Consider the following 18,707-nt stretch of genomic DNA (forward strand, 5'->3'; position numbering starts at 1 on the left):
TTTTAATTCAAGATAAGTGTTAAAAATTGTCTAACTCCTCAAACATGTAAGCCAGATTCACAACACACTAACAAACAGTTTGCAAACACTAGTGTTAGCTATACAGTTAGTGTTTGTGCGAACACTAGCAATAACCCAAGAACGGTACGGTGCATGAACATCAGATAAGGAATGAAAAGGTGCTGCAATATTAGTCAAGGGGTGGCTTCGACACGGCGCATTTATATGATTTCCAAACGGGCAACTTACGTGCATTGATCAGTCTGTTATCTTGTTCTTTGCCATCGCTGGATGGGAAGGCGACCCGAGACTTGCGAGGGCCGAGTGCCTGCTTAAGGGTGAGGGCGGCAGCCAGGGCTGCTCGGGTCCTTACAGCCGGCGTAGTTCCGGGGGGTCCTTCGGGTCGTTCGGGTTCGGTTCTGGGTGCACGTATGCGCTGACAGTGGCTTGACCAACAAACAGCGCGACAGCAACGACCGCGAATTGGAGGAACTTCATGTTGCGTTACTGGTGCTTGTAGTGTTGAAGAGTTGCTTCAGGGCTCCAAGGCGAAAAGGTAAATGGCACTGATCTGGCCAGCACACGGAAGTCGGAGCAATTCTTACACCCCATAGCGTGGGCAATACAGACGTGTGGAGTCACAGGGAACATGCGGCAAGCAGACTTGTTTTGGTTGTACTATGAGACGGCACATGAACGCCTCTGTCTATTGCTTGGCAAGGAGCCTGCTTACTCCTACCTACTCTTTGAAGAATCAAGCACCACAATCCGGGTAATGCTTATGCTATTCTGAATAAACATCTTGAAGCCTTATATTTTTATGATTTGTTGCTCACAGCATCCGATGCTTGCGTTAACCGCGATCTCACGTCATCAGCGATTCTTGTCTAGAATCTATCTATCTATATCTATCTACATATATATCACTGAGGAGGGTCCCTGAAAAGATGCGCAGACACTACCGCATGGCGATGCAGATCATGAACAGCGACCCGGCCTCCAATGAAGAAATTTTCGCGCAAGTTTCATCCAGGATCCGTCCACATCGTCAAATTGTTAACAACCTTTATCTGTGTGTTGATAGCTTTGACTGCGTCCACCAACCATACTGAATCCGTCTACACCGGCAGATCACGATTGGTTCAGCAAAGCAAATGCTGTAAGTTACATGTAGTTGTAACGAAAGCCTCAGTCGCTTTGCTGAAAATCACTACATGTAATGTTTTACTTGAGACTCACTCATTCGACGCAAAACACCCATGAATAATAAGAATTTGCGCCAAGGTTTATCCGTTGATGATTCGTCTAATGTTGGCTTCGGCAGTGGTGGTGAAAGGCTTACCGTTCAGAAGCATTCCATGAATGCAGTGAGTGAAAGATTGACGAAACGGCAAGACTATTGGGGTCTCAGATCGGATCTCGGATTGGATGTCTGGCAAGCACCAGTGCATGCATTTGAAAGCTCTAACAAAGACAGCTCAATTTTTTTTCTTTGTGTTGTTGTAGTGCTCGATTTACTGGCTATGATACCCTTACTCCTACTGTGTACCTTCTGTTGCCAAGCACCGAGCGACGTTCTCGCAAGGCCGTACAGCTCGAGTCCGCAAGAACGCTACGCCCCAGAGCGCAACACGCTCGTTGCATTCGCCTGAGCCTGCAACTAACGTCAGCACGAGTACAATCCACAAAGGTGCCTCCTACAGAAACGACACTTTTCTAGGCACTTAAGAAAATTTGCAAAAATGATCGTATCGTGTAGAAATTCACGTTAGCGCTTGACATTTTGACATCATTTGGCATGACGTTAGTGTATAGGATTCAATAATTTGATCGGCGACTGCCAGCTCACTATTATTATAGTAGCTAGACCGCAAAGTTTGTTTTTAGGGCTCGTTCCTAAGGGCCGTTCTTAAGTTCCCGGTCCCAAGTCCCGGGACGAAATAGAGCGATTTGATTGGCTTTCAGAAAGCGGGCTAGGTTTATTTTGAGCTCGTTTTGTCCCGGTCCCGCATCATTTTCGCGTGGTCGGGACGTGGGACTTTCGCCCTAGCTACTTCATTTCTGCACTAATGCGCGCCAAGTGTGCACCACTTTGTTACGTTTCGAAAGGGCTATCTGACCATGTTCTTCTTTCACCGTAGTTCGCGGTAGTTCCCGAGAGTTAGGGGCTTAAAAAATGCTTACAATCATCAAGTTTGACGGACGAGGGGTATCGTCCCGTTCGTCCCGGTCCCAGCTCCCGGGAACTTAAGAACGCGCCTAAGTTCCCGGGATGAACGGGACGATACCCTCGTCCGTCAAAGTTGATAATTGTATGCATTTTTTAAGCTCTTGGTTCTCGGGAACTAACGCGAACCAGGATGACAGGAAATCTGCTCAGATAACTCTTTCAAAACGCAACGAAGCGATGCACGTTTGGCGCGCGTTTGTTAAGAAATGTAGTCGCTAGGGCAAAAATCTCACGCCCCGACCACGCGGAAATGACGGGACGAAACGAGCTCAAAATAAACCTACCCCGCCTTCGGAGAGCCAGTCAAATCGCTCTATTTCGTCCCGGGACACTGAGCTGTACTATCTTTTTTTTCTGATGATGAGGTATATTGAATTACTTAAAAGAATCCTAACAACCTAGCCGGTCAAAAGACCAGCGACCCGACATTATCTAGTTCTGCTTTCGGCTGCCACAATGGTTGTAGGCTTTGTACCCGCTTTCAGTTGCCCACGCGAGAGCATATAGATGTCTTCTCGTATAGCTTGCTCCAGTAAGGGTAAGCTGATTGTCAAGCAATCGACCCCGGGATTGTCGTCGAGTCTGCTGTTGGTCCGTCCGTAGCGAGTAGCACGAATCCTGCGACTTTACTATCGATAGGCTAGCTTTGGCGAGCTCGTTTTGCAGAGGGGCTGGACGTATCGTCTTGATCCCACAAGGCAATTTTCTTCCGAGAAAAGCACCATTGGCAGACTTCGTCGCTGTCGATGTTTTCCAAAAGCCATTCTCTCATACTCGAGCCTATATCATGAGCAATAGCACTAGAGATCGTCATCTGCGACGCCTTTTCCTCGAAGCTTGTTCGCGTCAACAGCCACCATAACAAGTTGTGATTCTCATTCTGCATGGCCTCGAGTACCAATTGAACGCGCACGGGCTCGGAAACCCACCACATGGCCTCCACGTACTCAGAAGTTCTAGCCAATGTTGCAGCTGTAGGTAGATCAAGCATGGGCCCGTTCTCAAGGAGCCACCGTACCAAAGTCACAATTTTGCTCTCTGCAGCCAGTAGGACCAAATCAGGTGCGTTCAGATCATACCCGTGCTCCGAAAGCCAGCAAGTTACCTCGATGTGCCCATTTCGAACCGCTACCTGTAACAAATCGCGCTCAAACATCTCGAAACAATTCTGGTGTAGCCATTTTACCACTCCAAGGTCGCCTCTAGCGACAGCTCGGTGAATGGGAACTGTCGACAGGAGTTTGATGTCAAACTGACCAATCCACTCCAAAATGGACACGTGGCCCCGATGAAAAGCAACTTCCGCCATGCAGCGGAGACATCCCTCAACAAACGCAGGATTCATGGAGCGAAATTCTCTCAGGTTACACTCGATTGCATCATTCCGAGTGGAGAATTCATTCTCAAGTGAGCACATAACCTCTACATTTTGAGGCGCTCCCATAGCTGAGGAAGAAAACCCCTCACTTCGGTGCATGAACAGCCAGCGCGCCACTTCGAGGTGTCCTTTATAGGTAGCCATTTCCATTGCATCTGCTGTACAGGTCGATTTTCATGCAACCATTGAACGACATCGAGGTGACCATTTGCTGCCGCTACATCCAACGCACGAGCTGTGAATTTGTCGGAATAATGCTCGTGCAGCCATTTAACCATCTCCAAGTGACCAATCTCTGCAGCATGCCACGGAGCCATGTGTGAACAGCCTTCCGTTCGGTTTTCATGTAGCCATATCAACACATCCAGGCGGCCCGTTTCAGCGGCGACATCCATGGCAATCTCGGAAAAGAGGTACGTGAAGTGCTGATGTAGCCACTTGAGAATCTCCACATGTCCGTATCTGGCTGCAAACGTCGCAGAGCTCCCCATTTCCCGAGTAACACAGGGCGGGACGTTGTTATCGAGCCATTTGGTAACTTCGAGGTGACCATTCTGGATCGGAAGGTACAGTTTAGCTGTTCTACAGCCCCCTTTAAGAGTCTTGTGTAACCACTTCAGCACACCCAGGTGGCCATTCTTAGCTGCTCCATCGACCCCGTGATCCGTACAACGAGAAATACCCTTGGAATGTAGCCATTGCAGAATTTCCAGGTGGCCTTCCTCGGCTGCAGCATTCGGAGCGTTCTTGGATTCTTTCACTCCATTTTTAAACAGCCATTGCGCCACCTTCAAATGACCACCTTCGACGGCATAGTACATAGGATCGCAAGCAAACCCTTTGCGTCGAGCCGCTGCACCACGGCTAAATGCCCGTTTGCAGCCGCACGCTGTAATCCTCTGGACAAGTTCAGTTTATATGCCCACGCCTTGGCATAGTAACCCGGAGTTGAACTTTTCAGTTTCCACAAAGTGTACAAGTTAGTACCTCGCTCGAATAACCACTAGACGACATTCAGATACCCGCGCGATGCAGCAACTTCCAGCACACTATCGAAATCCGCTTTCCATGGGCCACGACCATCCTGCCGGTTTGTCATCCAGAGCAGAACATGAAGGTGTCCACCTTGCGCGGCGGCGCGCACCGCCTTCTTCCAATTAGGTGTCGTTCGCGACAGGAAATATTCCAGAGTGGACTCCATTGCTCCTCCTTGACAAGCTGCATTCAGCGCCTTCTGGGGAAATTGTGGACCCAAGTAAGCATCGATAGAGTCTACCACATACAGAAGGCAACACCCTTTGGTTAAGAACCAGTGCTGATACACAGATCGAGCAGCGGCGTGAAGGCATAGCCTCGACTTCATGGTAACGCCAGATTCAAGGCATAGCTATAGACATCAATCATAGAAAGAGCTGTAAACATCAATCCTATTACTTCTTCAACTTGTAGAGCGCTGTGGATTGTCTGTCTCAGGTGAGTATGGTGTGCAACCGCGCGTGTTGTTGCTGCTGCTGATCAAGTGTTTCTCTTGAAATGGCGGATGCTTATCTTCGCAGAGTGCTCGTGGCACGAGACAATCCCGTAGTCTTGCTCGACGGGATAGAGTTCAATTCGGTAACGTTGGGGACACCTACGTCCAACATGACCCCTTCATCCTACCATGCCTAGTCAACAACGCCACTCGCGACACAGTGATGCGGATTTGGACGCTAAGTGAGCACGGGACAGCGGCAAGCGGATAACTTCCCCAAACGAGACCCTCCGCCCCGGATAAGGAAGCTTTACGTGTAGTTTCGGGGAGGTTGAGGGCCTGTGGTCGTGGAAACAAACTAGCATGTTTTCACGACCAACAAGACCCCTGTGAGCGTGCAGTTACCCCGGTATGCTTAGTCTTCTCGACTTTGGTGACTCATGCAGAATGTCAACCCAGGAAACCTCTTATGTAAAGTGAGTGCATCGATGCAAGGGATTCGTCCAGTATGCAACTACAACCAATAGAACGATGAAAATTATTTGGTACGCACCGCAAAAGGAATGATCACTATCTAGCTTATAGCTTTAGCCAAGTGCACTGATGCTTTCTGTGTGTAAGGATTTTCGGAGCCCCCTTTTCGAGCGTGGCACTACACATGATGCAGTAGTGATAGCAACACCGGCATCTGACTAAGCCAATATTCGATTGGGGAAGTCGCTCTTTCAGTTTCTCGATGAACCTACCGAAACTGAGCGCTCTTTCTTCATCGGCGACAGACAAGGTTCCATCATTTGTGCTGAGTAGGCTATTGGGGCCCTTGAGCGTGGTGCCGGTCCTTAGATGTTGCATTCCGTCTCCAGCATCATGGAATGAGCGAGTTGCAACGTCAACGGAAGTCGCACCATGGAGCTGGGTCTCCTTTGAGATTACAACTGCTGGAATAACACCTTCGATGAGGGTTAAGCAACCCAAACCAACGAGGAGGACACGTCGGAGACCCGGTTGACCTTGATACTTGCTGAGAGGATTGCTTGATAGGCAGACCGCTACTGATACGGGAAATGTCCATTTTCCCACTTTTTCGGAAAATATTACCATTTTTGATGAGCAAAATATGGGAAATATTGTATTGACTATTTAATAAGCTATTGTTTGGAGTATACGCAGCTAAAGAGAAGTCACATAGCTACTGCACGCCTTATAGATCGAATAGTCAACCACCAAATGGATTTACAAAGCATTCGCTCAGGTTTTCGAAGCTCAGTCTGATACCCCACTGTGAGAAATCGCACCCAACAATGCAGTATTAGTCGAAACTACGAGAACTGTGGTTACCCCGCAGGACATCGCTAATGAAGGTAACACAGTAGAAGCTTCACGAAGGCTCTGCAGTGCAGTGCGTGAGTTGTATAACTCTTTGGGACTGGCGTGGCAATGACAGAGGCTGGTGATAGGTATCAGCTTGCTATTTTACACAGGTAATTGGGCATGTGTGTCAATTTGTTCGTGTTTTCCTATCTACATTGTTTTTTTTTACGTTAAACAAACGTAATTTTGGTTTGTCGCTGAACCGGCAGGATCGTCGTGTACGGAAACTAATAAAAACATCGTCAGGTACGAGATTTCGCTAGAGAAGTGAGAGATTTCTGTCTAAAAAGTGCTGACAAGTTTACATGTTTTTGTTCAGCATTTGCTGGTGGTGTGGTCGACTTGTGTTACGAGAGATGGCCGCAAAATAACAAATAGCTGCCTCATGCAGTGGATAAAACCAGAGGTTTAGACTGCATTCTAGCATTTTAACGGATCTGCTCTTGTGTATGCAAAACACAAGTTGCTTTCATCGAAAATTCGTTTGCTTGTGGACTCTTCATTGCCTTCGTAGACAAAATAGTGGGTACTAAGTTGAGTGGGTTGCTTGCAGATACGCAAGAATAAACCATGTAACTAACTACGTAAAATAGGAGAAAATGGATGCAAGGAACTGACACAACTTGCTATAAAAACAGCTAGTTCCAGTCCACAGCAGCTACATATACAGCTAAATGATCAGACTATTAACCCAGGTGGATAGCTCCAACAAAGCACATCAATCGACTTTACTACTATGAGAACCCTCAAATTTCTCCCAAATCCAGTGATCGCCAGGATATGGGAAATACGTGAAAAAATCGAAAATTCCCGTATAGGTAGAGGTCTGTTGATAGGTGATAAATTACGAAGTGAGCTCTCCCAGAACAAGTGACAGTATTCCAGTTGCATGCTTCTGTTTGCTAAGGAACAAAACTGTTGGGCATCATGTATTTAATTCAGTATGACAGATAAAATATCCACAAGTGTTCATAAGTACAAACAAATAAATCCTTATAAAGTTCACGCCGAAAATCCTGCTATGAAATAACTATACATGTACAGTTGGGGAGGGTGCTGGAGCTCATAAGAGTACTTCGTAGTGTAAGTACCCAGGAGTTCCTAGTCACGTTGTACTTGTAAAATCTTGCATGTATGGTGCGATCCTAAAAATGTTTTCCCAGCTGGCCGTCATTACGGCTTGCGTTATCTGTGTCTCGTTTTGCGATAACGCAAGCTACAATGACGACCAGCTGGGCCCGCAAATATATGTAGCGAAATGGGTATAAGCTTACAATAAAAATATATACTAAACAAAATACAGGTGTTGTACTGTACAGCACAAGTACAGTACATGTACAACCTGTCCACGTGTGTTGAAGGAGCATGCAGATCATCATTATATCACGTCTGGTTATCACACGTCAGCATGAGACATCTATTTCGCGTGATCAATACCCGGATGGGACTAACGAATCGTGCGATTTGCAATTCAGGTGAAATACAGTACATGCATAATAAAACATAGTTAAGGAAACTTACAAAATACATAGCAAAATTGGGCTAACTCTGCGACGCCAACCAGCACGGTTGGCTGGGTAGGAGTTCAGCATACGCGAGTTGGTCGAGCAGGATAATTGTGCGCGTCATGTGTCCTGCACGTGCTCTCACACAGGCTGGTGATGTACAAAGTGATGTGCTGCTCGAACTGAAGCTCGCTCCTCGGGTTTCCTCCACGTATCTGTAGCCTCGTGTCCGAAGGCTATGGTGCTCGGTAAAAATCTCCGCCATGTAGAGCTCAGTCTAGATTTCGCTCCGCACCACGCAAGCTCAAGTTCGCCGGACTAACGATGCGTCTTTCCTTCGCCTCATTGCTAGCGATTGCTGCCACACTCCTCGTCAGCGGCAGTGCGCTTCCCACTCTGTCGAAGGTGGAATCGCCTGGTCTGCTGCAGTCCGCTGTCGCCAGCAACGAGAAAATAAGTCTGCGAGTGCACCACAGAGCAACGGAAGGCGATGAAGAGCGTTCGATCGGAAAATAAATGTTGAAGAGCACCTCTTTCAAGATGCGGAAGTTTAAGGAGTGGGACACCGCGAAGAGGTCATCCTTCAGCATTTGGGAACGATGAAGGAGAAATACCGAAAGTTCTATTAACCCTTTCGCGAGTATCCTCAATAAATTATAGTATACAACTCATCGATATTTCCTTCTAAAAGGCTCTAGGCGTCCATTTACAAAGTTACAGAGCCTTTTCGGTGTGTCTCATGGGACATGCCATCTACGGTGATTTTCAGGATACATAAAATGTATGCGTATGACTTAGAATCTCTATAGACAATGATTACATGATGGTTACTCTACGTACCCGATTATGATTTGTTTTAAAAGAAGGTTGATTACTAGCTTGAACTTGTGCAAAAGGGCACAGGATGCGCCCTTTAAGAGGGGGTACACTCTACCGTGTTTTGGAAAATCATCTAAAGGGCGCTTTCTGTATCCTTTTACCGCGAAAGGGTTAATACAACCAGTACGCTGAATATAGAAACGGCAACTATCCGTTATCGTCTTCTACTGGGAGAATGGACCCAAATCCAAGGCACCGTCGACACTAGATCACGTAAAAAAAACTGTAAGGAGCACATTTCAATCATTCAAGAGAGCTGTGAATATGTACTTGATATTGACGGGGGGTTCCTTTTGGTTTGTGAAGCGGGCCGCGTTTTCAGGAAAACCGATTTTGACAATATGCTACAAGTTGCAGCAATTAATGGGCCTCTTGAGGTGGTCAGCTGCTACTTGAGCGGAAACCTTAATATTGCGCAGTGCTTGTACAGCGTTAAAGGTGAATACTCCTCTGCTGAAGCCACCGAGGGAACAGTTATGGATGGACACCTTGAAGTGCTGCATGCGAACAACCTTGTTCTGCGTACAAGTCGTGTGCTCTGGTAAAATGGCTCCACAAGACCCATCACGAATGGTGTTGGGCCGAAGCTATGGGCCCAGAAACCAGCAAAGGCATCGAGAGCTGGCCGAGTTGCTTGACGGAAATATACACCGCAAGTTTTAGAATTACACGTTATCCACGGCTAGTATGAATGCGGCAGAAGCAGTTCAATCCAAGCAAGGGATGCTCGAAGTATGCAGCGTATGATGCTGCACTAAATGAGCACTTGGAAGTTCTTAAATGGACTCACATGCACTATTCGAACGAGGTGACTCCAGGGTTAAGTTAGATATTGGACCGGACTTACAAATGCGGGCATTAGCCAAATGAGAACGACGAACTCCGCGGACCATGGCACAAGGAACGCGCTTATTAATCTGTCTGGATTTTTTCAGCAAACCCCAAAGAGGCACCTCGATACGAGGGGAGCTACGTACAGCCACCGGGACCATACTCCGACGCTGATCACTAGTCTGAACCTCCTCCTCCTCTCGGTATTGGACCGGACAGCGGAAAATAGGCGTCTTAAAATCGCCCTGATCTGAGGGCTAACGAAGTAGTGTACAATGCCGCTGCTAGACGTATTTAATCTGCTCGAGCATCGAACGGAAGGTTTCCTGTGGGTGCGTGGTATAACACGCGAGATAAGCACGCATTGTGTCATTTCGGCCCCGATGTCCGTGAAAACCGATGCATCAATCCAGCCACTACTGAACAATTAAGACGTTGCGGTTGGTGTCTGACCAACGACCTGATTGTGTCTACGAATGTTTGCGGTGTAAGAGTCAACAGCGTAATTCTGGACTGAGTGTCGATAAGCCATGAATGCCGTGCGCCTTGCTCGCACGAGGCAGTCAGTCTATCGACTACAAAAGGGGAGGTTCGAATAACATTTTTAAACGTTATTCGAACTTCTCCATTTAAATATCGGAGAAGTTTTATCTGGCATAGGGCGCTTTCATTGCTTCGAGTCCACTGTAACACTACACTTTATACTGAGATAGCATGTGTACCGTAAGGTATGCTGCTACGCAGCCGGCACAGGATTAAATCGGTGTCGCATGAAGCCGTGCGTGTATCGCACCTGTTTAAGTATCCATCATATATTGAAATTTTATGAAAGTAAACTTAATAGGTTATCTAAATAATTATCTAGTCGGTCTCTATCGGTGAGGAAGCATCAATCGCATCATCAGGTTTCATTCGAACCATTTCCCATTCTCACGCCCGACCCGAAGACGCTACACCAGGACGAAGTTACAGCACGAAGGTAAGTGCTTGGCAGGGCGCTGTTGCAGCTAATAGCTTGCTTGTATTTGATTATTAACAGCGCGGAGGTAAGAAAGTAAATTGATATTAACTCTAGTGGGTTATTGCTGCTTATCTGGTAGTTGTGGATGTTCATAATATATTACGCACAGCGCACACGACTTAGGCGCGCCGCACTTGCGGCGCACCAGTCGTCCGCGCTGTGCGTATATCTATTCTGTTTTATTTTCGCTATCTCAGCCCCCGCGAAGCCCTAGTTTTCATTATGACCGGCATACTCTGGTAAAGGTGCCAGAGATGGCACGCTGTAGTTCACGAGTGTATCCTGATACTTGCAGGAAAATAACCAGAATCGATTCTTAAGTAACACTAAAGAAGAACCCTGAAGTAACGGAAGCTTGTTATCAGCTGTTTGACGCTTTCGTGTATCTTTCGAGATGGAGACCGAGTGGGCGTTCTTGCAGCCGTGGCGGGAGTCGCTCTGCTCCGTCCTGCAGCTACCGGCGTCTGCACATGACACAGGCGAGTTCCTCGCAGCCTTCGAGTGCTGGCCCGACGAGTGGGGAGACGAATCCGCCCTTCGTAACTGCGGACAAGTGCTTCCTGCGCGTCAGCTTCCCCACTGACCCAGGGCTTCGCAGGGGCAGAGAAACCCCGCAGCGGGTGCGAGAAGCCATTGAGCTCTTCGACTTCCTCGCGGCGGTGGACAACGTGGCCTTCGAGTCGCTCCTGTCTGAGTACTTTTATCCACTGGAACCCGCCCCAGCAGGGCACCAAGGGCCGACCCCACGTGTTCTGGCCCACGTGGGAGTGCCAACTCGACGGCAAGCTGTCAAGCGAAGACGCAGTCACCACCACGTCTGCAGTTACATGGGGGCAGCTCTTTGGCTGCCCTCTTGACCCGTGGAAGCACTCGAAGGAGTTCCGCGCAGCTATGAACAAGCTGGAGAAAATAAAGTTCAAGAAGGGCGGCAAGCAGCACAACAAGGCTGCGAGTATTTCCTGGCAGGTGTTTGGTGAATTCCTGTTCATTTTCCAAGAACCTGTCAACCAGGGGCGCGCAATTCGAGCTGCACCCTTGTCACGTGAGCTGAACAGGTTGCTTGAACTGGAGGTCCCTCCCGTTGTTTAGCTGAAAGCCGTAGTCGACGGTTCGAAGATTGTGGAGACGTGGCTGCGGCTACCCAAACGTGCAATTACCAAGCCGATACCATCCAAAGTAGAGTTTGCGGCGGGGTTATACTCGGACTCGACGATGCCTGACATAGCGGTGGCGCTAGCTCGAACTGACATGTCGACTTTCAAACTCGCGAATACCCCACTGGATCCCCGCTTCCAGATGCCAGAGTGAATGCTGGCTTTCTGCTGGGCACACTGGTGTGCGGTCGACCAATGTTTCTTCCCGCTGGAAACTCGCGGTCAGCGCTTGAGCGATCAGGAACGTGCACTCGTTGGGACCTTCAGCTCAGCGGTATTTCCGGGAAAGGGTTTGGAGCGATGCTATCAGCTTTTAGTGATCGATACGCTGGTACTTTCAACGGTTGCAGCTGATGACGGCATTCGTAATGATCCCGTATATTGGGCGTGGCTCACGTACGCGTTCTGGAGCAAGGCATCGCAATCTTCAGTTCAGACGCTGGAAATCTCGCAAATAAATCTGACGGAAGAGCACGTGAATACCATCAAGCACGTATTGACAATAATTTATCCAGGGCCAAAAGCGGCTACTGGTTCTGCTCGATCTAGATTCGGATATGTCGACATGAAGAAGGGAACCAGAGTAAGGCCCACTGGGGAACGCAACCGGGTTTTGGAGTTGTCTCAAGATCGCTGTTGTCGCGCTTTCTACGATGAATCAAGCTTGGACAATGTAGCAAATGCTGTCATTCCAGGCTTTGAGATTTGCAAGGTGAAGCTGCTCAATGGCATGACCAAGTTCGTGGGAGATACGTTGACGTCAAGAAAATTTGGTCCGACAATGAGTGCCAGCGGAATTCGATCCCAGTTTGACACTCACCGACGTTGACAATGACTCGGTGGTTTTAAAGCTGTTCGCCATGATTGGAGGGGGGCTTCACACGCTTTCTCTCAAGTTGGGGCGAAATCGTGATGTTGGATTGGATCTCAGTGCGCTTGCATCCTCTTGTCCTGCACTGAAGGAGCTCCGCTTACGTGATTGGAACGTTTCGTTGGGCCACAATGGTGATGCTTTACGGGCATGGGGAATCTAGAAACTAATACTTCGAGGATCTGCAATGGTAAAGAATCTAGACGTATGTCTAAGCAACTCGGCGTACCGAATGTCACGGGAATTGGTTCAGCTGGAAGTTCTTCCAACTCGTCGAGCAATGCAGCGCACTTCGGCAGGTTTGACGCTTCCGTACGTGGGATCGCTTATAGCGCATGACAATGAGTATCTACCGCTGGAGAAGGAGAGGCTCTCGGAGCGCTCACGATGCGCGATGATTAGTATATTGAGTGCCAGGACCAGCAGCGTGCGTGCGGCTCAATACCTGGACTCAAACATGTTGAGTCTGGTTTTCGCTTTTGTTGCTGCACCCGAGTCACGCTCGGTCAAAGCAGGTTTGTTCCCACCTAGAGGCGATTATTTTCGTTGAAGGCGCTTCTCGCGCTATTGGAACGGAGAGAGATGACGAACATTTTTAAAAAAAGAAGTTCCTGTTTTAGCAGCGACTTAGCTTTGGCGGATGAGCAGCATATAGGTGGAAACGTATTGTGGTTTAGTTTCTCTTGCGTTCATGCTGCCAAGCGTAGAAGTTAACTTCACTCACCAGCACTCGACGCTGAACTTTTACTATACTTGAAGTATGCGTTTAGGTGGTGAATCACATGACAAACACTGATAATATTGACTAAACGGGAAATTTATCGTTGGTGGCGAGGGGGAACTCGCCGTCGTGCTTTTTAACACTTACTTCATCCGCAGGTATTTGCGAGTCAATTAATAGTAGCTCGGTTTCCCAAGGACCCGACAACGTGTTTGAATGCTCTGGGAGAAGAATTGTCTTTTAAGACAATTCTAAAAAAATAGGTTCACCAAAATCGGGCTTAAGGCTCTAAAACTAATTATCAGCTTGCTCCGTCACAGTGGTGTTGTTCAGTTTGCTCGGAAATTCCGAATCGGAATACAACTGAAGTTGCACTTCCGGATAATCCACATTTTTCCGAATATTATCTGAGATTCTGAAGCATTGACTTTTGGATTGATGCTTGTAGCTCTCTTCTGCCGAATATGCTAATTTCAGATCTTTTCAATTGGATGGTGTTCCTTCATGCCGCCACTCAGTTCGTGCTCCAGAACTGGTTCCCCGCAAGTGAAGAATACCTTCTGCCAGGAGTGATAGCAGGTTGTATCAATGGGTTTTTAGGACCGCTTTTCTTCCAGAAAGGATTGAATGCCGCGTGCCAAGGGGGAGCGCTGGAATCTACTCTGGAATATTTTCTGTCCCGAGCGACACCTAATTGGAAGGAGGCGGTGCAAGCTGCCGCTCAAGGTGGACATCTTCACGTCCTGCGTTGGATGTCGAGTCGACAGGACGGCCGAGGGCCATGGAAGGCGGATTATGATAATTTGCTGAAAGTTGCTGCATCTCACGGACATTTGGAAGTAGTCAAGTGGCTATTCGAGCGGGGTACGACGCGGAGGTTGGAAAGGTCGGCTCGAAGGCGCTATGTGTCTCAGGCACTTCTGGCGGCGGCTTCAAAAGGACATTTAGACGTCGTGCAGTGGCTCTACGAGGTTCGAACAGACTCGTCCAACAGATACAACAGCCCCATGTTGCAAACGGACACCTTGCCGTCGCACAGTGGCTGCATGGCGTCAAAAGAGAAACGTATTTTGCTCCAGCCGTCGATGAAGCAGCTCAAGGCGGACACGTTGAAATGTTGCAATGGCTACATTCGAATCAGCTTCTTGTATGCACGACGACTGCAATGGATAAAGCGGCCGAGAATGGACACTTGGAGGTTGTAAAATGGCTGCACCGCGTTTATCACGGGTGCTGTTCTCCGATGGCCCTGTATATAGCGGTCAACAGTGGCCATCTTGAACTGATGGAGTGGCGTTTACACCACTTGCCACCGCTACGTACCATACATGGATGTCGTGTCTGCGGCTGAACATGGCCATTTGGGCGTGGTAAAATGGGTGCATGAACACTTCCCGGAGTCGTTCAGTACGCATGAAATGGACGTTGCGGCGGAAAATGGGCATATGGATGTGATCACGTGGCTCCACAAAAATCGAAGCGAGGGGTGCTCCGAGATGGCTCCTTGGAATGCTGCGCAAAATGGCCACTTGGAAGTTGTTAAATGGCTTCATGCACATTATCCGGATACATTTGTACCCGAGGTGATGGATGAAGCAGCTGAAAATGGGCATCTCGAGGTTGTCCGGTGGCTGCAGGAAAATCGCTCCGACGGATGCACAGTGCACGCAATGTACTGTACCGCCGTTAAAGGCCACCTCGACGTCTTCTTGTATTTACTCGAGCACAGGATGGAGGGGTTCTCAAGAGAAAAAATGGATGAGGCGAGAAGTTTCGTAAAATGCCACTTCAGCCCCGATGCACAAGGAAAGCGACGTTCAAATGCAGCGACTAGCGATCAATTGGCGATGCTGCAGAGGGTTTCGAGCAGCGTCCAGATTTTGTTCGAGGTTGTTTGGGATGTCTAGCGTGGATTGCAGGCAGTAGAGGCAACATCGCAATACTAGACTGGGTGATCCAGTCTGGAATCGAGGCGCGATCGACAGCCCCAATTCGATATGCAGTCAGCCGCGGCGACGTGAAGATGTTGCGATGGATTTCTGAGAAAGGATTTGAGATTTCAGATCCAGATCTACTTGAGCTGGCGGCTCGACATGGACACCTAGAAGTCGTTCGTTGGTTGTCGAATCACGGGTATGCTGTGGACTCTCTTAAGCTGTACAAACTTGCTGGAAAAAGAGCGAACGTGCTGGTGTTCCGATGGCTGATTGAGAATGGACCGCCGCTCGACTTGGCCACAGCGATATTGTTAATTTGGCAATATCGTCTTGTAGAAATCGCTTCGTGGGTAGCTGAAGACGTCCGGAAACTCTTCGTGTTTGAGGCGCTACGGAAAAATGACCGAAGAGTTCTGCGGTGGATTCTCGAGCGTACGGAATTTCACGATGAAAGCGTGCAACGGGACATCCGTGACGCAATCCAATGCTGTTCTACGGATACCCAGCGGTTGCTTTGGGAAGATATGAGTGAAGTGGAGACCTGTCGTTGGTGCTTTCCTTCCAAGAGGAGGATCGACGGATACGGGGAGACAGATATGCCAAATTCCAAGCAAAGACGGTTGCAGTGAAGTAGCGCACTGTTTCAGAATCTTGTAGTCGCACCACTGACTGATTGAATGAATGAATAGGACGATCCGATTCACTGAAAATGTTTCGAATTACCACAACTGAATTTTCTCGGTTGCCATGAAGCAGCAGTCGTGCGTCCGCACAGCCACCTTTGTCGTGTGCAAATACCGTCTCCACGCAACTGGATGTTGGCTTCCGCATGTACTGTGTTGCATCGACGAATACTTGAGTTGTAGTTTGAATCATGAGGCTTTTGCCGCTGCTTGCGGGGCGGACGCCTCGCAACACACCTTGGAGTACGTACTTCGCAATACTGACCCCCTTTGGTACGACGCAGTGGGGTCCGCCGTACAAGGAGGACATTTGCACGTGCTTCTATGGATGAGCGAGCGTGAAGACGTCCGCGGACCCCGGAAGTTTAACTTTGGCAATATGCTACAACTTGCCGCAACTCACGGTCATCTTGATGTGGTCAAGTAGCTATTCAAGCGTGGCACACGCCATTAGAACTCGAGAAATCTCCCGCTGGTTACACCGAGAAGAGCGGTCATTGCACAGGCGAGGCGTTGGATCTGGCAGCGGAGCACGGACATTTCGAGGTGGTCAAGTGGCTCTATGATACTCGTACGGATAAGTGCAGCGCGGGCTACGCCATCGCACAGTGGCTTCATAACGTCAAAGGAGTAGAGTACTCAGGCGAAGCCATCGACAAGGCAGCCCAGAATGGGCACTTAAAAGTGCTGAAATGGCTGCATCTGAACAACCTTTTCACGTGTTCGAAGGCTGCGATGGAAAAAGCTGCTGAGCGCGAACACTTGGAGGTGGTGAAATGACTACATCAAGTTCACCACGAATGTTGTTCTGCACAAGTTTTGCGGAAAGCGGTCAACAACGGCGATCTCGAGCTGGTTGAGTGGGTTTATGAACGCGTGTATAACGAGTGCCAGCTCGACATACGTGTGGATGCTGCTACGACTGCGGCTAAAGAGGGCCGCTTGGATGTGTTAAGGTGGATTCATGAACTTTTTCCCTGATCGATTACTATCGATGTGATGAATGCCGCTGCAATAGCTGGTCGCATGGAAGTGATCACGTGGCTGCACGAGCACCGGAGCGAGGGGTGCTCCACCTTGGCACCGCATGGTGCTGCAGTCAACGGACACTAGGAAGGTCTGAAATGGCTTCACTCGCACTATCCGAACAAGTTAAAGTCAGTTATATAGGACAATGGATCAAGCAGCAAGAAACGGTCACCTCGGGGTCATTCGGTGGCTGCGCGGAAAGTATTCTAAACTAACTGCACACTGGAATCCAATGTACAGCGCTGCTGCTAACGGCCATCTCGACACATTTCTGTATCTACTCGGACACGGAACGGAAGGGCATCCCGTCGTCATGATGATGTACGCGCGCCATTTCCGAGTAATGTGCCACTTTGGCTCCAATGTCCGTGTAAATCGACGCTCGAATCCAGCCACCAACGCTCAATTGAAGACGATGCAGACCATTTTCGATATCTCATCAACTTTGCTTAGAATACCTAGCGGGGATTGCATTTGGTAGAGGCCATATTGCAATTCTGGATTGGTTGAACCAGTTTGGTCTCCAACTGTTTTCAACAGCGCCTCTCCGGTGCGTTGTCAGTGACGGTAACGTGAAGATGTAGCAGTGAGTCTTCGAGCATGGATTTGAGGTTTCAGATCCGACGTTGCTTGTACAGGCCGTTGAAAACGGTCATCTCGAAGTAGTTCCTTGCTTGTCGGAGCACGGAGAACGTTGGCCTTGGAATACTGTCACGTTGACATTGTTTGGTGGGTAGCAGAAGAAATCGGAAAGATGGTCGAGGAGGTCTATGGTGGGTTCTCGCGCGTACGACATTTCAAAACGAAAGCGCTCGAAGGAGCATCCGTGACGCCATCAAGCGCTGTCCGATGAATACTCAGCAGTGGCTTGAGGAGAATATGAGCTTCGTGGAGGTTTGTCGTTGGTGCTACCCGATATCGATCAAGCGGCAGACTGAAAATACTAAGGAAAAAATGATTTCCTTTGTTGAAGCGAAGACTTTGTAACATTTAGAAGAAATATGTGAGGGGGGGGGCAGTTAAAATAGTTATTTTCTAAATATTTCGAGGATGTTGCTTGATACTTTAATTTTTGTTCTGCTATAAAGCCCAGTAATTTCAAAACGAGCTCTACCCCCCCCCTCCCCCCCCCCCCCCCCCCCCCCGATTTAATTCACAGGTCGAAGACCTGTGCTTGGCCCCGGCAAAAAACTTGTAACTTTCCAAAACCTGGTACCAAACCACCGGGTCTCTCTTTCTTAATTGTAATGCTTAAGCTAATATCTGCCGGAATCGGGTACCCGTCGATAAATGCTAAAATTTATGCACATTATTTACCAAAGGTTGATACTAATCGTTCATTCTTAACCTAAACCTGCGTTCAAACACTTACGGACGCTCCAGTACACTATGAGAGCGTCATGGCCTCGCTGAAGGCGTATCAATTTGCGCCATACTCGATCAAGCTTAGCTGAAGATGGCCAATATGACTTGTCTAGCTGCAGGCTGCATTTTTTACATGTCAATTTGCTCAATACTCAATCACTTAGCCGAAGATGCCCAACCTCGTGTCTCTCGCCAAACCAACCAGCTCAACTCGACAGTGACACGAGCATCGTTCGTTTGAATAAGACTTTTTTCCCCCTG

The 18,707-nt window shown here is 48.5% G+C and overlaps 5 protein-coding genes across 5 annotated transcripts; 3 read left to right on the plus strand and 2 right to left on the minus strand.

Annotated features, from left to right (window-relative positions):
- Window positions 1-2,870: 2,870 nt before the first annotated feature.
- PHYSODRAFT_303213 (hypothetical protein) lies at window positions 2,871-3,674 on the minus strand (the record flags this gene model as incomplete). Its single annotated transcript, XM_009532951.1, has 1 exon — window positions 2,871-3,674. One exon carries the CDS (start codon window positions 3,672-3,674, stop codon window positions 2,871-2,873), a length of 804 nt encoding a protein of 267 aa, XP_009531246.1.
- A 110-nt stretch (window positions 3,675-3,784) lies between these two features.
- PHYSODRAFT_409822 (hypothetical protein) lies at window positions 3,785-4,345 on the minus strand (the record flags this gene model as incomplete). The annotated part of the gene is made up of 2 exons (XM_009532952.1): window positions 3,785-4,054; window positions 4,148-4,345. Coding segments are annotated over 2 exons (468 nt in total), but the record flags the coding sequence as incomplete, so codon positions are not given.
- Window positions 4,346-8,279: 3,934 nt separating this feature from the next.
- PHYSODRAFT_286696 (hypothetical protein) lies at window positions 8,280-8,471 on the plus strand (the record flags this gene model as incomplete). The annotated part of the gene is made up of 1 exon (XM_009532953.1): window positions 8,280-8,471. One exon carries the CDS (start codon window positions 8,280-8,282, stop codon window positions 8,469-8,471), a length of 192 nt encoding a protein of 63 aa, XP_009531248.1.
- A 2,609-nt stretch (window positions 8,472-11,080) lies between these two features.
- Window positions 11,081-12,669, plus strand: PHYSODRAFT_303214 (hypothetical protein; the record flags this gene model as incomplete). Its single annotated transcript, XM_009532954.1, is given in 4 exon segments — window positions 11,081-11,252; window positions 11,285-11,728; window positions 11,983-12,171; window positions 12,191-12,669. The coding sequence occupies 4 exon segments, from the start codon at window positions 11,081-11,083 to the stop codon at window positions 12,667-12,669; spliced, it is 1,284 nt and encodes a 427-aa protein (XP_009531249.1).
- Window positions 12,670-14,444: 1,775 nt separating this feature from the next.
- Window positions 14,445-16,832, plus strand: PHYSODRAFT_512926 (hypothetical protein; the record flags this gene model as incomplete). The annotated part of the gene is made up of 3 exons (XM_009532955.1): window positions 14,445-14,683; window positions 14,841-15,207; window positions 16,515-16,832. Coding segments are annotated over 3 exons (924 nt in total), but the record flags the coding sequence as incomplete, so codon positions are not given.
- Window positions 16,833-18,707: the final 1,875 nt, after the last annotated feature.

This window comes from Phytophthora sojae, assembly GCF_000149755.1.
Source record: "Phytophthora sojae unplaced genomic scaffold PHYSOscaffold_6, whole genome shotgun sequence".
Lineage (NCBI taxonomy): Eukaryota > Oomycota > Peronosporomycetes > Peronosporales > Peronosporaceae > Phytophthora > Phytophthora sojae.